Source organism: Umbelopsis ramanniana, assembly GCF_025399195.1.
Source record: "Umbelopsis ramanniana AG unplaced genomic scaffold K450scaffold_11, whole genome shotgun sequence".
Lineage (NCBI taxonomy): Eukaryota > Fungi > Mucoromycota > Umbelopsidomycetes > Umbelopsidales > Umbelopsidaceae > Umbelopsis > Umbelopsis ramanniana.
The window spans coordinates 223144-240818 of record NW_026252097.1 but is presented as its reverse complement, the minus strand read 5'-3'; the positions used below and the strand labels follow the sequence as shown (position 1 = coordinate 240818).

The 17675-nt window shown below is 45.5% G+C and overlaps 9 protein-coding genes across 9 annotated transcripts; 5 read left to right on the top strand and 4 right to left on the bottom strand.

Moving 5' to 3' along the window:
- Window positions 1–14: 14 nt before the first annotated feature.
- On the top strand, window positions 15–1659 carry K450DRAFT_229147 (uncharacterized protein). Its single transcript, XM_051587042.1, has 6 exons — window positions 15–425; window positions 487–673; window positions 750–849; window positions 914–1070; window positions 1137–1222; window positions 1285–1659. Exons 1-6 carry the CDS (start codon window positions 96–98, stop codon window positions 1343–1345), a joined length of 921 nt encoding a protein of 306 aa, XP_051447133.1. The 5' UTR covers window positions 15–95; the 3' UTR covers window positions 1346–1659.
- Window positions 1436–3154, bottom strand: K450DRAFT_171348 (uncharacterized protein; the record flags this gene model as incomplete). Its single annotated transcript, XM_051584141.1, has 7 exons — window positions 1436–1659; window positions 1724–1956; window positions 2021–2141; window positions 2293–2470; window positions 2531–2624; window positions 2694–2766; window positions 2833–3154. 7 exons carry the CDS (start codon window positions 3152–3154, stop codon window positions 1436–1438), a joined length of 1245 nt encoding a protein of 414 aa, XP_051447132.1.
- Window positions 3155–3909: 755 nt separating this feature from the next.
- On the top strand, window positions 3910–4796 carry K450DRAFT_229143 (uncharacterized protein). Its single transcript, XM_051587041.1, has one exon. The coding sequence runs from the start codon at window positions 3914–3916 to the stop codon at window positions 4661–4663; it is 750 nt and encodes a 249-aa protein (XP_051447131.1). The 5' UTR covers window positions 3910–3913; the 3' UTR covers window positions 4664–4796.
- Window positions 4797–6339, top strand: K450DRAFT_229140 (uncharacterized protein). The gene is made up of 4 exons (XM_051587040.1): window positions 4797–5655; window positions 5718–5834; window positions 5922–6033; window positions 6094–6339. The coding sequence occupies exons 1-4, from the start codon at window positions 4930–4932 to the stop codon at window positions 6240–6242; spliced, it is 1104 nt and encodes a 367-aa protein (XP_051447130.1). The 5' UTR covers window positions 4797–4929; the 3' UTR covers window positions 6243–6339.
- Window positions 6340–7488: 1149 nt separating this feature from the next.
- Window positions 7489–10120, top strand: K450DRAFT_229133 (uncharacterized protein). Its single transcript, XM_051587039.1, has 5 exons — window positions 7489–8035; window positions 8102–8629; window positions 8705–8950; window positions 9026–9059; window positions 9127–10120. The coding sequence occupies exons 1-5, from the start codon at window positions 7686–7688 to the stop codon at window positions 9871–9873; spliced, it is 1905 nt and encodes a 634-aa protein (XP_051447129.1). The 5' UTR covers window positions 7489–7685; the 3' UTR covers window positions 9874–10120.
- Window positions 10121–11656, bottom strand: K450DRAFT_229128 (uncharacterized protein). Its single transcript, XM_051587038.1, has 5 exons — window positions 11289–11656; window positions 11161–11223; window positions 10968–11095; window positions 10825–10886; window positions 10121–10731 (listed from the first exon to the last, which is right to left on the bottom strand). Exons 1-5 carry the CDS (start codon window positions 11404–11406, stop codon window positions 10368–10370), a joined length of 735 nt encoding a protein of 244 aa, XP_051447128.1. The 5' UTR covers window positions 11407–11656; the 3' UTR covers window positions 10121–10367.
- K450DRAFT_229121 (uncharacterized protein) lies at window positions 11423–13855 on the top strand. The gene is made up of 11 exons (XM_051587037.1): window positions 11423–11647; window positions 11708–11748; window positions 11821–11894; window positions 11963–12195; window positions 12255–12393; window positions 12463–12501; window positions 12565–12609; window positions 12683–12808; window positions 12874–12926; window positions 12988–13234; window positions 13302–13855. Exons 1-11 carry the CDS (start codon window positions 11585–11587, stop codon window positions 13385–13387), a joined length of 1146 nt encoding a protein of 381 aa, XP_051447127.1. The 5' UTR covers window positions 11423–11584; the 3' UTR covers window positions 13388–13855.
- On the bottom strand, window positions 13468–16241 carry K450DRAFT_229112 (uncharacterized protein). The gene is made up of 6 exons (XM_051587036.1): window positions 15196–16241; window positions 15094–15128; window positions 14826–15012; window positions 14382–14745; window positions 13892–14309; window positions 13468–13826 (listed from the first exon to the last, which is right to left on the bottom strand). The coding sequence occupies exons 1-6, from the start codon at window positions 16111–16113 to the stop codon at window positions 13679–13681; spliced, it is 2070 nt and encodes a 689-aa protein (XP_051447126.1). The 5' UTR covers window positions 16114–16241; the 3' UTR covers window positions 13468–13678.
- K450DRAFT_229109 (uncharacterized protein) lies at window positions 16166–17557 on the bottom strand. Its single transcript, XM_051587035.1, has one exon. The coding sequence runs from the start codon at window positions 17195–17197 to the stop codon at window positions 16370–16372; it is 828 nt and encodes a 275-aa protein (XP_051447125.1). The 5' UTR covers window positions 17198–17557; the 3' UTR covers window positions 16166–16369.
- Between the last annotated feature and the right edge of the window lie 118 nt (window positions 17558–17675).

The window sequence follows — 17675 nt, the reverse complement described above, 5'->3', positions numbered from 1 at the left end:
CCGCCCGCCTTGTCCGAGAGAACCATGTGAGCGACTTGGACCATTCCATAAATGGCAGTCTCGTGGTAATTTCTTGGGGAATCCCTTCTCTTGTCATGAGCTCCAGTAGTAAGCGAGCTCGATTACGGTATGCGGAATCGACAAGAGACGCCACGCATGTCCCAGACACATACCATCTGCGACGAAAGGAAGTCCAGAAAGTAACAGACAGAATTGAGAATGACCCCACGGAGGAATTCGACGATGTACCGGACGAAGCACCGGGGAATGCCGCCATGGAAGAGGCATTCGATACCTACAATGCCCTTCGGTACTTTATTTACAATGCTTCACTCGCCTCCTCCAAAACCAGTGTTCCTCGAATATGCTTTTTACACCAGCTGTACAGCATCTTGCCCGACAATACTGCGGTTGATCGAGAATTGGTAAGTCCGAAGGAGTAGGGCCCTGTAGGACAACTCTGAGTACTAAAACCGGAGTTGTTAGAACATCTTGGTACAAAGCATGGTGGTTCGCAAGTTCCGCGTTGGAGGCACCCTGGAGGATGAGCTTGTGATTATGTTCATGGAAGATTATTTATTGCAAATTGATGCCGCAAAGGCTGAATTCGAAAAAGATGTGTCCTCCGGTGACGCTGGAGCCAAAACAAAATCCATTGGCCCTCAAGTATTTGGTAAGTTTGTATGGCTGGCATTCACAAGTAGGGTGGCTACATTGCTCTCACACCTTGTTCCTCTCGGGTTTTTTAGATACGTTCCGTGATGCAGTCACTAACCCAAAGTTCACGGATGTGGTGATCTCGCGAAAAGCTTTAACCAAGACGGTAGGCTTTACTGAAACGGAAATCAGGTAAGTCCCTCCCTATGATTAGAGGCAACGGACAGTGCACATCCCAACGCCTTTCATACCCTAGTCAGTTGGTCATGTATGGGTTGCTGGTTATCCACTCTCAGGACGCCTACTTGTTCGCCATACGTGGAGCGGGCACGTTCATGACTCCGTTCATCAAGGGTCGAGTAGAGATTCTTCGGACATTGAAACGTCGTCAAACAAGGGATATTCTTGAAAAGGTGAAGTGCTATTGTGAATGAGTTTTCGCGCTTTTCACCTAATATTGACATTCTCCTGGTGAGCAGCAATGGCGAACCAAAAAACTAAGAAACTCTATATTCACCCACGACTTTCATTTGCACGATTTGCTCGGCAGTGGTCGTGTAGAAAGGTACAGTTGTATATTCCGTATTAGGGCATGGTTACCAAAAGACTAATGGTCGCGTGGCATAGACAAAAGACAACAATGGGAGATCTAATTAAACTTACAAAAAAGGGGGAGGCGTGTATATAACGAGCACTCTAATGTGTGTAAAAAGATTCGAGGGTATGAGGGAGAGGGCAAAATGTACAATAAACACAAGAAACACTACAATGGGGTGACTTATGAATGGGCTGAAGGATGGAAGAAAGGATGATCGAGAGCTTCTTCAGCGGAGATGCGTCGGCTGCAATCCAGCACCAGACACTTTTCAAGCAAATCCACGGCGTCGCGGACGTTTTGCTCTCCCCACGCTTCTGCTTTTTGCTTGTTCAACGCCATGCACAGTTTTATAAACGAGAGTCGAGTTTTGGGAATGGTTGTGACATTAGTATGAAATGTTCGATCTAATGGATGGCATGAAATTAGGGGTTCCGGTCTTTTAAGGGCAAACACACCATGAGCACTTACTATGTAGAGATGCGCATTCCTTCATTTCCTTCAGTCCAAAGATCGTCGCTATCTCAATCAATGCATCCGCATCGTCCTCTGATTGGAAGAACGGAAACCGTGCCGTCAGGATGGAGATGAGAATGACTCCCACAGCCCACACATCGATTGCAACCGTTTGATGGACCACACGCAGCAACACTTCGGGGGCGCGAAAGCCTCTCGTGCCGGCTCGGTTCGCTCGAACAGGGTTTCTGTCAGATTTTGTTAGTTAAAGGTAATGATTGTGTTGACAATGTAATTTGTCAATTCTGTTACCTAGAGTCGTTCTTGTAGTAACCAACTGGCGCAGGCTGAGGCTCTTTGAAGTGTGAAGATCGCATGTTTTCTTTTTCATTCATCAGCGAAAGAGGAACATTGCTTTGTCTTGATTTCAAGACTGAATGCGAAGGATTATGGTTTTGTCTATAGGAGAGTGTGGTAGGTGGTGGAGAACTGGGGCGGGTTTCATCTTCTCTCTTTGTAAAAAAAAAAAAAAAACATCGGTTATTGCCACGCATCGTACTAAGTCTACTGCAAAACGTATTCACCTACCTGTGCTAACCCGAAATCCACCAGCATTCCCGTTCGATACTTGTAGTTGAACAAAAAATTTCCTGGCTTTATATCGCGATGCAGAATGCGATTTTTATGAACATGCTTGAGCGCTGTAAATAAGCATCGGAAATAGCACCGTATGTCATCCATTTCCATGGATCTGTAAAACGCCTGGATAAAGCATTAGACGCTGTATGCAATGGTAAACAGCTGTATAGATTTGACACCTACCCGAAAGTCATCATGCGGGAGATATGGTAAAACCACCATGACTTGATCCATTTGCCGAAACGCTGTAATGAGAGGTACGACGCATTCGCTACCACTATTTATACAGCAATGGTGAGCATAAAATTGACTCCAGTAAATAAAACATCCCAACCGATTCACTGACCTTAATTGATGCAGTATCTCAATTTCACTCGTAATGCGTTCCGGACTGCTGGTAACGTAGATCCTTTTAAGCGCTACATAGTGCTTTTGAGGCTCCTGAGACTCAGTTTCGTGATGATCTAGAGCTTCTTCATCTTGACTCATAAATGATGAGGAGCTTTGATCAAGATTAATTCGTTCATAGTCGTTGCATATGGTGCTCAGATCCCAGTTTGAATTATCGTAATATTCATGTCGAACATCAACTGCTTTGTAGACAGAACTGAAGGTACCTTCGCCGATTTTGTCCACAAGTTGATAATAGCTACCAAGGGTGGTGAACTCATCCATAATTTCAGTAACCTCTTCTTTCAGCAATTCCTCTGACGATTTGGATTGCGGACCTTCCCTCTTCCGTTTTTGACTTCCGTCTTCTTTCACATTAGCCTGTTGTTTGTTGTTAGCATCTGTTGGCTTTGCCATGACTGTCCTAGCATACTCTTGTTCCGGCTCTAAACGTTCCTTCTCTCCGTCCTGCGTCTTTTCCACATCCAATGTACGGTGTTTTGTTTCATTGGTCATATGTGGCTCTTGATCTGCTGGTTGAGTATAGTCCGGTATATCTTCTTCCGTTGCCATGAGAGCTGTAGGTTGTTGTGAAGATGGCGTACCCGGGTTCGTGGCGGCAACTTTGTACACGGCAGGAGACCGTAGAGGAGCAGACGACTCCTGTAACGACATTTTAGGCAACTCTTTTATAACGATGGGTTTGCGTAGAGGACTGGTGAATTGAGAAGGATATCGCTTGACGGGTGAAGCACCTTCGACATGGTTCAAAGCCTTCAAGTGCATATTAAAACACGCATTTGAAAATGAGTCATGCATATCCGCTAGGGATTTGCCCTTGGATGGCGACCGGTGCTGAGGCGATCCATCCACGCGTTCAGCTGGTTTGTGTTGATCGGTTCGTCTCGGCGTTAATGGTCGAGTAGGGGTTAGTGGATTTCGACGTTGAGGCTTATTGGCAGCAGGCAATACAATGGGAATGCCTCGCTCGTTGACTGACGACTGGGGCTCATTGTAGGCTGCCATTGGAGGATTGGCAACACCGACTTTTTTAGAGATAAAAAAAAAAAAAAAGGAGGACGCGAACAGGTAATTTACCAGTCAGCGGCCAACATTTTTCGCGCGCGTCAGTCAGCTCGCTCAGCTCAGCTCAGCCAGCCCAGCGCGGATTTAGTCATGTCACTTACATTCAAAATCGTCTACGCTGCCGATCAATGGCTAGCCAAATCCATCTCGAAAAAAAGTCCAGTGAACATTGCCATTCTGGATTCCTCATTCAACCCACCCACACTAGCGCATAAAGAATTACTTTTGCGAACAGCTGCAGAGTGCCCGGCAGACGCATACCTTCTACTATTTTCTATCAAAAATGCCGACAAGCAATTGATAGGGGCAACGGCTGAACAGCGTTTAGAGATGATGAAATTATTGGCAGAAACAATTAACGAACAATACCCGACATGCAATGTAGCAGTTGCTGTGACTGAACACGCTCGATTTTTTGAAAAGGCAAATGAAATTCATGCATGGTACGAGTCACAGTATCCAGGCCAAGCGGCACAATTAGCCTTCATCATGGGATACGATACTGTCATTCGACTAGTGGATCAAAAGTACTACGATCAGCCAGTAGGAGAAGCACTCGAGCCATTCTTCTCCAACAATCAGGTCATCTGTGCGGATAGGGGAGGGCATTCCAGTGAAGACGTGGAGGGTTTCTGGACGAACAACGCTCTCGTCAGCAAGTTCCAAAATAGCATGAAAAGAATTCATCTGGACGATGCTACTGCGGATATTTCAAGCTCAAAGGTGCGAGAGCAAATATACCATAATCAAGAGATTAAACACTTAGTAGATGATAGAATTTACCAATATGTGATCAACAACCAACTGTACTCGGGTGTGCATTCCACGCTACTGCCGTAAGCTGCGCTCATTGGGTCAGCCACGGTTACCCATGGGGACGTTCTATACCTTTATATAGCACACAACTCCCGAAACTACTCTTGTTATTTGTCCACTTTAACGATTATCAGAATTCCTTTGCTCCCTTTACGTTTTTTGGATCTCTCTTTATTTTTTCATACATTTTATTTTTCCAACCTGTGACAACCTCTTTTTTTATTTTGGGGAAATTTTGACGTCAAGGGAAAAAAACACCTCTACTTCGCCTCTCCTTTCCCTTCTTCTTTATGAAAGCTGTAGGGGGCACTTTCTCCGGCGTCCCTGTTACCACTTCGTCATCGCAGAAGATGCCGAAACCTTCCTCCAATCGGTTTTTTGTGTTCCATTACATTCTTGTACTCTACCGCTGGATTTGCAGCATGTTTCAGAGTAACTCCGGGCCCATGAAGCTTACGCATGTTATAGACGAACAGCCCGATGTCAAGCACGATGAGGCTAAGACTACGGGTATTAAACCAGATGCACAAGATTACGATACCTCATTACGACATCGAATGGGATCCGCAATGTCATTTAATGACCCTCCATTAGCTCGCTCCATACCTCGAACCATATCATTATCATCCATACCTCAGAACTTTAACACCTCTTCTACACAAATACACAAGTCTGCTAGCAAGCAACGAGGTTTATCGCGGTTAGCCGATGAGACCTTATCCCCACCACCATCATTATCCCCACCACCCTCTCCTCCTACTACTAGACAAGCCGCACCTTCACCAAAGGGAGAACGAGCATCGACCCCTTCGATACCACACCCACTGCCGCTATCCTATTATCGGTCCAAAACCCTAGTGCTGGATTTGGACGAAACATTAATACACTCAACATCAAGAGGAAATGGCGTACCTGGTGCTTCAGGGAGAGCTCATGTTATTGAGGTGGTGGTGGACAAGCATGCTTGTTTGTACTATGTATACAAACGACCGCATGTTGATTATTTTTTACGAAAGGTGAGTGGTGGGTTTGCTTGCTTGTGTGTGCCGGCCCTTGCTTATATTGCCCTCTCCTTCAGGTGTCTGAGTGGTACAAAGTGGTGGTCTTTACGGCGTCCATGTCAGAATACGCCGACCCTGTAATTGACTGGCTGGACCAGGAAAACCGTTTGATATCCAAGCGATATTTTCGGCAAGTATGTAGTGAGCCTATTTTGTTGAAAGGAAAGCCTGCTGGAAACAAACGTGTACTCAACCCTTGCTCCCCCTGGTTTACCCTCTAGTCATGTACTTTAAGAGGTGGTAATTACCTGAAAGACCTTACTTTAGTGGAACCAGATTTGGCCAAGGTTTGCATAGTAGATAATTCCCCCATGGCCTATATCTTGAACTCCGGTATGTTATGTCTCCGCGAAATTTTAATGGAAACAAAATCTTACCCTTAAGTTGATTTAGAAAACGGCATACCAATAGAAGGTTGGATCAGTGAAGCTGGAGACGAAGCGTTGTTGTACCTCCTTCCCTTCCTTGACGCTCTTCGCTTCACCGAGGATGTACGAAGTGTTTTACGGCTACGAGGTGGCATCTCCACTCGAAGTTTCTGACTGCTTCTGCTTGGTGACTGCTTCTCATGTTCTGCTGGGTATATAAGGGCTGATGTTGCCGGCAGAAATTTTTTCTCTTGTACCAAAATTCGTGGAAATAAAAAAGTGTTGTATGTTGTTTTCAATGGACATATCAACGATTCCCTTCCACCAGAGCTCTATTGAACATTATTAGAACATAACCCCGCCTATCAATGTGGGACCGTGTGTCAATTTGTTCGCAAAGCCCTACCTTTTTACAATGTCAAAGTGCAATGAAAAAAAAATTGATAAACCCCCAATTCTTCGTATGTGGTAACTCATGCTGAAGAGGTATTTTCCATCTATACTGTGAAGGCTGATAGCATGTCGGTGTATTGAAGCATGTCTGTATGGATCTCAGGCTTTTTTGTATATCAAAGTGTGGTAAGAGGTGATGATAACAGTGATGAGAGACAGGTAGCAATGAAATAAAAAATTTTGGTACTGGCTGGACTGCGCTGCCTTTGCTAGCCGACTGACTGACTGTCCGCGATCTAAGAAAGCACTGAGATGGATCAACGATTGTATTGATAAGTACGAAATGCTCGGAATCTTCGAAATCCAGATCCACATCTACGATCTTTTAGTTTCCTGCCTTGACTCCCTACACTTTGCATCGTGATATTGTAACAACATAGCACACTTGACTACAGATAGGGTACCTCGACCAATAACCCAAGCAGCTATTCTAAAAGCATCCCAGAACGTTACATATACAATTTCCGTTTTGTGTAATATACACTTTACAATTCCATTACCAGCGTTCAGAAGAAGGCAGGCGTACAAGGTATCGACTAAGGCACAATGAATTTGGCACGTGCATCATGTGAGTGGTCGCTGTCAACTGTCAAAATAGGTGCACACTTTAATCGAAAGTCACTTCATGTCAATGAGAAGAGGCCACTTTTACAATAAAATCTTTTACAATAAGGTAACCATTAGACAGTGGTCCCGGCTGGCGGGAAAACACTGACGATTTTACGCTTTGAGCTTATTAACAACTGAATTCCCATTACATGACCGTTTTCTGTACACGAATCCATTCTGGTTCTTCTATTCTTCACAAGATATGCTGCTACTGTCAGATCTTTCTAATGATATAGACGAGACACTGATCATGCATCGATTATACATATCGATTTTAGAAATGTTTGGGGATTAGAAATGGTTGGGGTTACCGGGAAGAGCCTTTCAATTCACTTGGGACGTTGATGTGAAGCAGGCTCTAGCTTTGATGAGGTTGCTGACTGTTACCGCCAGTGCTGCACCTCACTGGATCAGCTACGTATTTTCTTTAAGGGCTTGATTGGCTCCAATGAAAGTTAATTCACCCTTCTCGCCTTATACCACGTGTGCTCTCGTGCGAATTAAGACGGCGCTGGTCAATAACTTGGAAACCTCGTCACAGGTTGTCCATTGTTCATGTTTCCACGAATTGGCCATTCCAGCCGCTTTGCCTGGAATCCACTGGCTTTAGGGCCCTATCGGCCAGCGATCTCACAGTTCTCAAAGCCATTTGCCCACCGCTTCCATGCCCCCTCTGCTCTGCATGCCCCGAAGATTGCCCCAAGATTGCGGCAGCGATTCCGGAGTGCAACTCAAGTGGTGGGAAAACCACTCACACCAGCTCAACGACGTATCCGTAACATTGGTATGGGTGCGTTGGGAATTGCTACGGCAACGTATGCTGTTGCAGTGGCATGGGATGCCGATTACCCTCTTTCCATGGCAGCCATAGGAGCGTTTCGAACCACAACCACATTTCTGACCGGGTGAGTGGGTGTGACAGTTTGCCTATGACTCAAACGGAAAAATCCTAACATTTTCTCGGTGGCAAGGTCTCTTTGCATGGCAGATTACAAGCTCCTGCATGCCCGGTACTACTTCACTGGTTATGACTCGGATGAGTACACGTCCGCCCGTAAGGTCGTCCATGCCAGGTCAGCGCAGCGATTGCTCTCGCTATGTCGGCTGCATGGAGGTATCTACATCAAGGCTGGACAGCATATTGCCTCATTGAATTTTGTTCTTCCCAATGAATATACCGAAACGCTTTCTGTGCTCCAAGACCGTGCGCCGTTCCACCCCTACGACGAAGTTGAGAAAACATTTTACGATGATTTCGGAAAGCGGATCTCTGAGGTGTTCAGCATGTTTGAAGAGCGGCCATTAGCAGCCGCTAGCATTGCTCAGGTACATAGGGCGCAAATCAAAGAAACCGGCGAACTGGTTGCGGTCAAGGTTCAGCATGCTGACGTCTCAAGGCTATTTGGTGTCGACATGTGGACGATGGAGTCCCTGACCAGCCTTGCTCACGAACTGTTTGGAAGTGACTTTGAGCTGACTTGGATTGTTGGGGAATTCAGGTAAGGTTACTTCAAGTTCGGTGAGGGAGTCTTATTCGTCCATAGGCTCGGTATAAGCTCACCTGTACACTCTAGGAAAAATGTTGAAACCGAATTTGATTTTCAAAATGAAGCCAAGAATGCCCAGGAGACCATGAATCGATTCCAACATAGGAAAAATGAGTTTCATGTTCCAAAAATATACTGGAATCTAACTAGAGAAAGGATCTTGACAATGGAATACATTGATGGAGTCAAAGTCAACGATGTAGAACGCTTGCGAGAGATAGGCGTGGATCCAAAATGGGTGGGCCGCATCCTACAAGATGTATTTGCTGAAATGTACGTATGCATATATAGTGTTGGATCAGGAGTCGCTTGATGTACTGATTTTTGAGCTACCTTTGTTTACTATAGGATATTCTGCCATGGCATTTTTCATTGTGATCCGGTGAGTACCTATGAAGGATGGTGGTGAAAAAAGATTCCCATATGCTAACTTGCTCTCCCTTGAACAGCATCCTGGTAATATGCTCGTCTACCGAGCTCCCGATACAAACCAAGCAAAGCTGGTGCTGCTAGATCATGGACTATACCGTAGCATACCAAACAATTATCGCCTTGCTTATTGTGAACTGTGGAGAGCTTTGCTAAGCGCTGATTATAACATGTTGCAGCGAGCTGCAACCAACCTCAATGTACCTCGTTTCGCAGACATGATGTCGATTTTATTCACTGGAAGGTTGATCACGCCTACTTCTTCGTCTGCGACAACCACCACATCGAACTTATCAAAGGAACTCACCAAAGAAGAACGGCGAGCAGCACACAAGGAATTGACGAAAGGGTACAATGTCAACGACGTTTTTTATTTCCTGGAAAATGTACCGCGCGAACTACTACTCATCTTCCGAGTGTCACATATGGTCAACAGTATACACAGACAACTAGGTGCATGGAAAGGAGAGCGGTTTGAAATATATGCCAAATACGCAACGCGAGGTTTCTGGTGTGAAACCCGGGACGAACTCCATATGCAATCGACGAGACGAACAGGATGGAAGAGTCGGTGGTACTTATTTGGAGGCGCTCCCAATTTGAAGAGGTCCCTCCAGTACTTGAGAGAAGTCATCGGCATGCGCATTCGTCTCCTGATCACTGAGACCGCGCTGTTATTGATAGAATGGTGGCGTGGTGGAGAATTAGAACTAGATATTGTAGATAAAGCCGTCGAGGATAAATTACAGACGGCTCCTAAATTCTAACTATAGAACGTGTAGACGATCATTTGATGGGAAACCGATGCCATTTATTTTGTAATTTCTGATGGTTTTGTACGCACACTTTATTTTTGTTACAAGTACTGAATAATACATTAATTTCTAATGGGTTTTGAGTGACCGGAGTGTTGCGTCTCAGGCAGACCATCAACGTATGTTCTACTACGCGAACATTGTTTCTCCCACGCCATTTTAGCTTCTGTACATTGAAGAAAAGCTAAAATTCAAGAAACATTTTGCCCAAAAGCGTTATGGTCTCCATAGGCTTTCTTTCTACATATAATAGAAGAAAAAGTGTCATGAATGCCAATACACATAAACCCCAAGCTCGTCTCTAGGGACTATAGTGGACCTTTCCAAAACATAAATGGCGTGCAAGTACTCCATGGTGTCGCAACTCCACACCTGCAAACATTCCGTTTTTCTTTGAAACTGTATTTATAAAACTATCGACACTCTCATGTCTTTCAATATGTACATTAGGCATCCTCCTTGATCTCTCCAGGGTCTGCGGTCAACTTAGTAGACACAGTAGGTGATTGTCTAATTGATGAGGATTGCAGTCTTTGCTCTGCCTCGAGGAGCATGGTTCGGAAGCTTTTCTCAGCATTAGGACTCAGCCCTAAATCAAGCGTGGCCTGACGTTGCTGGTACTTTGCGTAGTTCTGCTGGTTGATCTCTTCCTCTACCTTGATCATAAATGGTTCGAAATAGTGCGTCATTTGCACATCCTTTTTCTTGAGGTTGCACTTTTCATAGAAGGGCACGTTCTCAACTGTGCAGTTAAGAATCACCTTGTAGCATCCGATAGCACGTCCAACATATTGAAGCTGTTCAATAAGTCTATGGCAAAGGGGGAACGTAGGAGGCAAAGGGGACGAAACTTTGATAAGTCTATCGTGTCATGCCCTGCTCACTGTCAAACAATACCCTTACCTTTGACCAAGCTTTTTGCCGCGCTGTGAGTCGTGCACCACCACGTCTTCTATATGGCCAATCTGGCGGAAAAGGCAAAAATAAACAAGTGTTAATGAGACAGGTCCATATGTGGCTCCGCCGCCCATAAACAACATACTTACTTTGCCGCACTCATGAAGAAACTTATATTCAGCCAACAACGTAGCACATGCCACTATGAGACCACTCTTTTCGTCCTCCACCACCGTTGTAAAGTAGGTCTTGGTTGATTTGAGAAAGTCAAAGCGCTCTAAATAGCTCAGCCCATCAGAACAAGTCACAAACGTCTCCCAGGCAAAGTTGAATGGGGTTTACCTTCAAACTTTTCTCTAGTAATATCGCCTGTCACCGAAAGCTGAGACAATACCTCCAAGATTCCTACAGTGGTACCTCTGTCAGTTTTATGGAAAAATGAAGAAAAGATCAAGCAAGGGTGGGTCTACCTCTGTCATAATCGGATCTTTGCAGAGGACGCAAGAAGACGCCTTGAGGAAGCTTCTCTTGAACGTCTGAGGATATGAGTCTAGTAGAGAACAGAGGTTCTTCAGAGGCGATGGTCATTTTTTATGAAGAGAGAGAGAGAAAAAGTTATTGATAGCGTGGCTAAGTGAGAGCAACTAAATTTAACGCCTGCAGTTCCGCGGCTAGGGTCAGGGGCGAACACCAGCCAATCAATCCAGCGCAGATTGCCCATTGGCAGCAATCAGGCACAACCACAGGACCCTCACGCCTTCTTTCCATGGTTGCCAATATTATCCACCAATTGGTGTTGGTAACCACCGCCATTGTTGCTGGCTATGCTGTAAGAACCGCTGCCATGCCATCATGCAGCACATTAACCACGCTAATGCATCCTCTGTAGGCCATTGTCTTGTTCTTGAGCTTTCCAGCCCCGCAACGTTGGTATGTGCTCCTCCCCGTGCAGGCCTGCTTTATATGTAGTGGAAACGATTAACCGAGGTTTTCATTGTGTAGGGCTGTCTATCTCCATTGGATAAACTTTCCCTTCTTCACCGATTTTGATACACCCGAGTACTTTGGATTTGGCCGTATGTAGTCACTATGACGAGAACGCTGTACTCGGCATGCTCAATTGACCTTGCCCTTACTACAACAGATAACAAGGTTCGAAACATTCATATATCAGCAGAGGATGGAACCAGTATCGGAGCTTGGCACTTTTTGCCGTCGCATTACTACATGGGCCAACAACTTCGCTACCGGTCAAAAGACAGGATGCAGGATGCCATATATGACCTGGCTCTTGGTAACCCTGACTACGAAACCGTCATTTACTTCCATGGCAATGCTGGCAACAGAGCTGCTCCTTGGCGTGTAGACTTGTACAAGGTATGTGGATGGATTGGGGTCGTGGTATGATGTCACATGTGCTAATGCTTGGGTTACAGAAAATTGGGGATAAATTTCCCAACGTCAACGTTATCGCTATAGATTACCGAGGATTTGGAAATTCGGACGGTACACCTTCAGAAGAAGGCCTCCGTATGGATGCTAGAGCAACATGGGATTGGCTACGACAACGTGGAGGTAATTGAGATGGTTGTTGAGCCGGGATAGGATTGGGGCCCATTGATTAACACATGCGCCTGCTGGTAGTACCAAACGATAAAATCTCAATTATCGGTCATTCGCTCGGTAAGTTGCGTTTTGTGCTCATCAGGAGTGCTGTCGGCGTAATACTGATGGTGTACTATCTAGGAACGGGTATTGCCACGTCGCTTGCATATGAGCTATCGAGAAATGGTGAGACTTGTCGTGATTGAATGTAATGGAAAGGTATGCAAAGGGTTGGCCACTGATTACATCCTCTAATTAGGCAATCCTCCCAAGGCACTGATCTTGAAAGCAGCCTACAGCTCCCTTCCCACTCTTCTCTTCGAGTACCGTGCTCTCAAATACATCCCATTTTTTGCTCCCATCAAGCTATTTCCTCCCGTCCAAAGTAGGTGTGACCTAAAGGTCAAGGCTTTCATCTTCACATGTCACTGACAATGTTTTTCAAAACAGAATGGCTGAAGAGCAGAATGGTTCATCAATTTGATTCCTTGTCTAGAATTCAGGTAAGGTTTGCCAGAAAACAATGAGATGGGCCTGGCCGGCTAATGGTAGCCTCTCCTTCAGTACGTAGACTGTCCAATTCTTATCATTTACGGTGCTGTGGACTTTGAGATTCCTGGGCACAACTCTCAGAAATTATTCCATCGTGCTATTTATGGACTGGAAGCAGAGGTCCTTTACAGTGACGAATGGCTGGCCAACGACCCGAATATCAAAAACGTTACGATCCCCAACGAAGTTTCTGTGTACCAACATCACCGCAACCCTGATGTCAAACTTGCTGTACTCACCTATGCTCATCACAACAACGGTAAGTATTCCAGCACATCCCATTAAGCTGAATGGCCGTGGCCTAATGCATCTATCTCTTCCTGTAGTCGGCTACTTTGACTATGTGTTTGAGGCCATGGGACGCACCGCCAAGTGGGTATTGCCAGGCGAGGTTCCGTTAGTGGAAGTGTAGAGTGGAGGTTTCGTGCAAGCTTGTAATATTACTTCTTTGTACACTATTTAAATGCTTCATATTTATCTATCATCAGCAGCCGCGCTAACTGTGCATTGATGATATTCGATTATCTTTTTCAACTTCCTCTGTCTTTCTTTTGATAATAACAAGGCAAAACTACAGAAACAGAACAAAATGGAACGGAACGGAACAGAACGAATCAATAAACATCTACATGTATCATAACCGTTATAAACTTTTGTGAAGGGTTCAATAAGCAAAAAAAAACATGGCAAGACTTGGCACGGCTTATGGTGCCTTGATGGTTTGAGTCAGGGTAAAGATCATGGCACCCACACCTGCTGTGGCCAAGGTCAAGTCCATGATTTTCTGCCAGCGTTTATGAGCAGCCACTTTGTAATGGAACAAAGGTGGGAAGATCAAACTCAATGGCGAACTAGGAAGAGAGAGGGGTGAGCACACGATTCAATAACCAGCACGGGTCATCATACTATAACCTACCAGCAAACTGATCCGAGCAAACTGATAAACTTGTCTAGTTGCTGCGAAGCTGCCCAGGCGACCACAAGGGTCAAAAGCAATAAGGAAATGCGAAGGCCATTCTTGGCCCATTTGATCTTATTGTCGTGACGTCCGGTTTGATATCCAAACAGACCCTGCTCAATGATACGCACGGCGGGGAAGAAGGTGAGTGGGTTGGACAACAGCATGGCAATAGCATACATGATTTGAATGGTATGGGATATCCAGTTGTTGGGCAGGTTGAGCAAAGCTACGGTTTCGGTACGCGATCCGTTGGCAATATACCCCAAGCCTCCAATAAGAGTCAGCACGGTGGCAACGATAAACATTACAGTAACAAGGACCCTTGGGAAATGTTCGGGATGCTTCATAGCGTCACGAATGGGTATGATCAAGCCTGTGCAGAGTATGCCTCAGTGTTAGACAACATCCAATTCAACTGCAGAACCTCACTCCGTTTAAAACTTACCGATGCCTTCAAATGCATAGATAGCGGTACCAATGAACACTGCATAATCGTAGTGGTTGAATATCCACTCTACATTGGGACCCGGAGCTAACCATCGAGTATCTCCTTCCACCTTATTATTGTAAAGAAGGTCCATGACGTCGGAGCATACGAGGGTGATCAAACCCAAGACGATCAAAACATCGGCAATCACAGCTGCGAACGACAACTTTGCGATCTTACGAATCAACACCAGTGGAGCCATGATAACCGCCGAGATGACCAAAAACATGCCAGGTGAGATGTAAATATTTGGGTTGATATCATGGACAGCTTTGCTCAAGTTTTCGGCAATGAAGCTGGATGCACCGGCGACAAAACCAAGCTAGAGAAGCAAAGTGGTCATAATGAAAAGGATGTTAGTTTATGCCGATGTAATCAACGTGCATATACGTTAACATTTACCTGAGAGAGAGTGATAGACATCAAAACAGCAACACGCATCCATCTGCCGTAGGTTGCCTCGCCGATATCACCAAAACCTCCAACCACATAATCTTTGCACTTGATCAACAACAAGAACGAGATCAAACTAACAAATGCTACGACCCACAACATGATGGCTGAAAAAAGAACGCCTCCATTCATAAAGCTGAAAATGGGGCCAGATGGTGTTAGCTGTAGGAGCCCATATCATAAACTGAAAAAAAAAAAAAGCCTTTCGCTGACTTACGCCTTGGGGAGGAACAGGATACCCGAGCCAACAAACTAGTGGGATCAAATCAAACACGGTTAGATAGGCATGTTTCGATGTAGCATGACACGGCGTACTCACTGCTTTGAGAAGTAAGAAAAATGTCTTGGAAGTGGATGCCTTATCCTTGTCAGCCACAAAGGAGTGTTTGCGGCCAAGCAAAGGTGCTCTTTCCAAGGATGGGCGATGGATGGCAGCCTCTTCGTCTGTCTCTCCTTCATCTTCATCCACAAGATATTCACCAGCGAACGAATCATACATATTTCTGTACTGATTGACGGCAACAAACTCCAGGAAATGACGAGTGCGCTTGAGAGGGGGTGGAATAGGCGATGAAACCGCACCATAACGAGAACCCGTCGTACTCAAGACGTCTTCCTGCGGCAAGTCGATCTCGGTTTGGCGCTGCTGTTGATCTACGTAGTAACGACGGAACCCACCGGGACGACCTACATTATCTAAAACAGGGTCATCCAGTTGGCGGTCTTGCTCAACTTGCTCTTGCATATTGGTAGTGGACTTGGATCGAGTCAAAGGCTTTTGTGCGAGCTCGTTTGACATCTTGTAAATATCACTTGTGACATGAGCGCCTTGCAGGTGGTACGGAATGGGAGCTACTGTTTCAGGCGCTACCACTGGCTCTGTAGCACTCGTCGTGTTTGTATCATCGTGCTCTTCCACCACCAAGTGCTGCTGTAAAGCTTCCACCAACTTGTCCTCGGACACCTCAGGATGGTAGTCACTGGTCTGGCTAAGCTGCGGACTGGGTGCGGCGTCCGGGGAAAGTAGATGAGATGCATGGTTGAGAGCAGGAGGTTCTTGGGATGACGCACATGGCGTTGGTTCATCCTGGACCATGGGAGACGGTACAGCAATGGCAAGCTGTTCTGTTATACTTCCCGGCTGTGCCTCGGGCGGTGGAGCTGTCGGTTGTGGTGCTTGGCCAAGTTGCTTCTTAGCCTTCTTCTCAGCCTTCTTCTTTCGTTTACTATTGGTCATGGTATTTTAAACGGAGAACACCCTCGGCTAGAAAATTGTTAGCTGATGAACGTAGAGAAAAAAAAAAACCAGTCGAGCGACGATTTCTGTCAGTGAATTTATTTTCACTGTTTTTGGGATTCACTGAAATTTTTTTCATTTATTCTCTGGTTTAAAAAATAAAGAGGTAAACACACTCATGATGAGGAAATAATGATATTGAAAAATGCTGATGAATGGATGAGAGAATAGAAAAATAAAAAAAACTCATGGCCTTTTAATGTTTGTTGATAGAAGTAAGAGCCTTATGGGCTTCGGCCAATTGAGCTTCAAGGTTACGAACACGCTCCTCAAGCGAACGTTCCTTGGCTTCAAGGCCATTCTTTTCAGATTCCAGAACAGCAACACGGGTGTTGAGTTTGGAGTTGTCAGCTTCCAGCTCAGAAACTTGGGTTTCAAGGGTTTCCATCTTGACGAGCTTCTTCAGACGAGACCGTCTGGCAGCATCCGTATTCTTCTGACGCTTGAGAGCAATTTCATCGGGTTCATCTGAACCACTGCTGCTGCTTGAAGTGCTGTTGAGGCGATGATCGCGTGCACGTTTGCCGGTGTAGGAAGATAATCTCGAGGCATCAGGGATGACCACGGGACTCATCATAGGCCGTGGGGCAATAGGAGTCGGTGGCTTGGGAGCAATCAAAGCGGGCTTGGGGGCTATGCGAGGAGCGAGAGCCTTTTGCCTGGGAGGCATAACAGCAGCCGGCGCCATACCAATGTCGGGGAAAAGGGCGACAAAAGGGTCGTTGAAGGCAACCTCCATGACACTGTTAGCGCTGGATGGAGGAGTTGAGCCTTGAGAGCAATCCGAGACGGATTCATTGGTAGGACTAGCAGTCAGAGGGGAGGATACGAGGAATGGTGAGGTGACTTCTTCCTTAACAGGAGGGAGGAGGCCGGCTTGAGTCAGGTCATTGGCAAGCCAAGCATCGAGGAGAGAGTCAAAACTAGCAGATTTGCCAGTATCAGTAGGCATTCCACTAAAAAGGTCGGTGAACCCGAGAGGATTCGTCATGGCAATGATGGGGTGGTGTGTTGTATTATTCATGATGGATTTATGGATACGGTCGGGGTGGGAGCTGGAGCTGGGGTGGGTGGTAGACTTTGGATATATCTTGCTTTTTTTTGTTTAATTTAATCTGGATAATTATTGTTCAGTTTGTTTCTTTCGGGTGGTGGTTGATGGTGTATCGGTAGTATATGAGAAGAAAGGCATATTTGGATTGTTGAGACAGGACATAGAGAGATGTTGAGAGCTTTTCTGAGAGTACATAAGATAAGAGATACTGAGAGGAGACACGAGATTTAAACGATGACGATCATCTTGAGTTAGAATGAAGATAAAGTAGCAGGTGGGTTATAAAAGGTCAAACAAAAAATAATTAAAGAAGTGTGTTGAAGAAGAAAAGCAAAGGAAAACAATCCATGGGAAAATGATTTTATAGATCGGAGGTACCTTGATCTCTAAGCAAATCTTGATTGGCCGGTGTTCCGTAATCACTAAGCCACATCTCTCAATACACGCT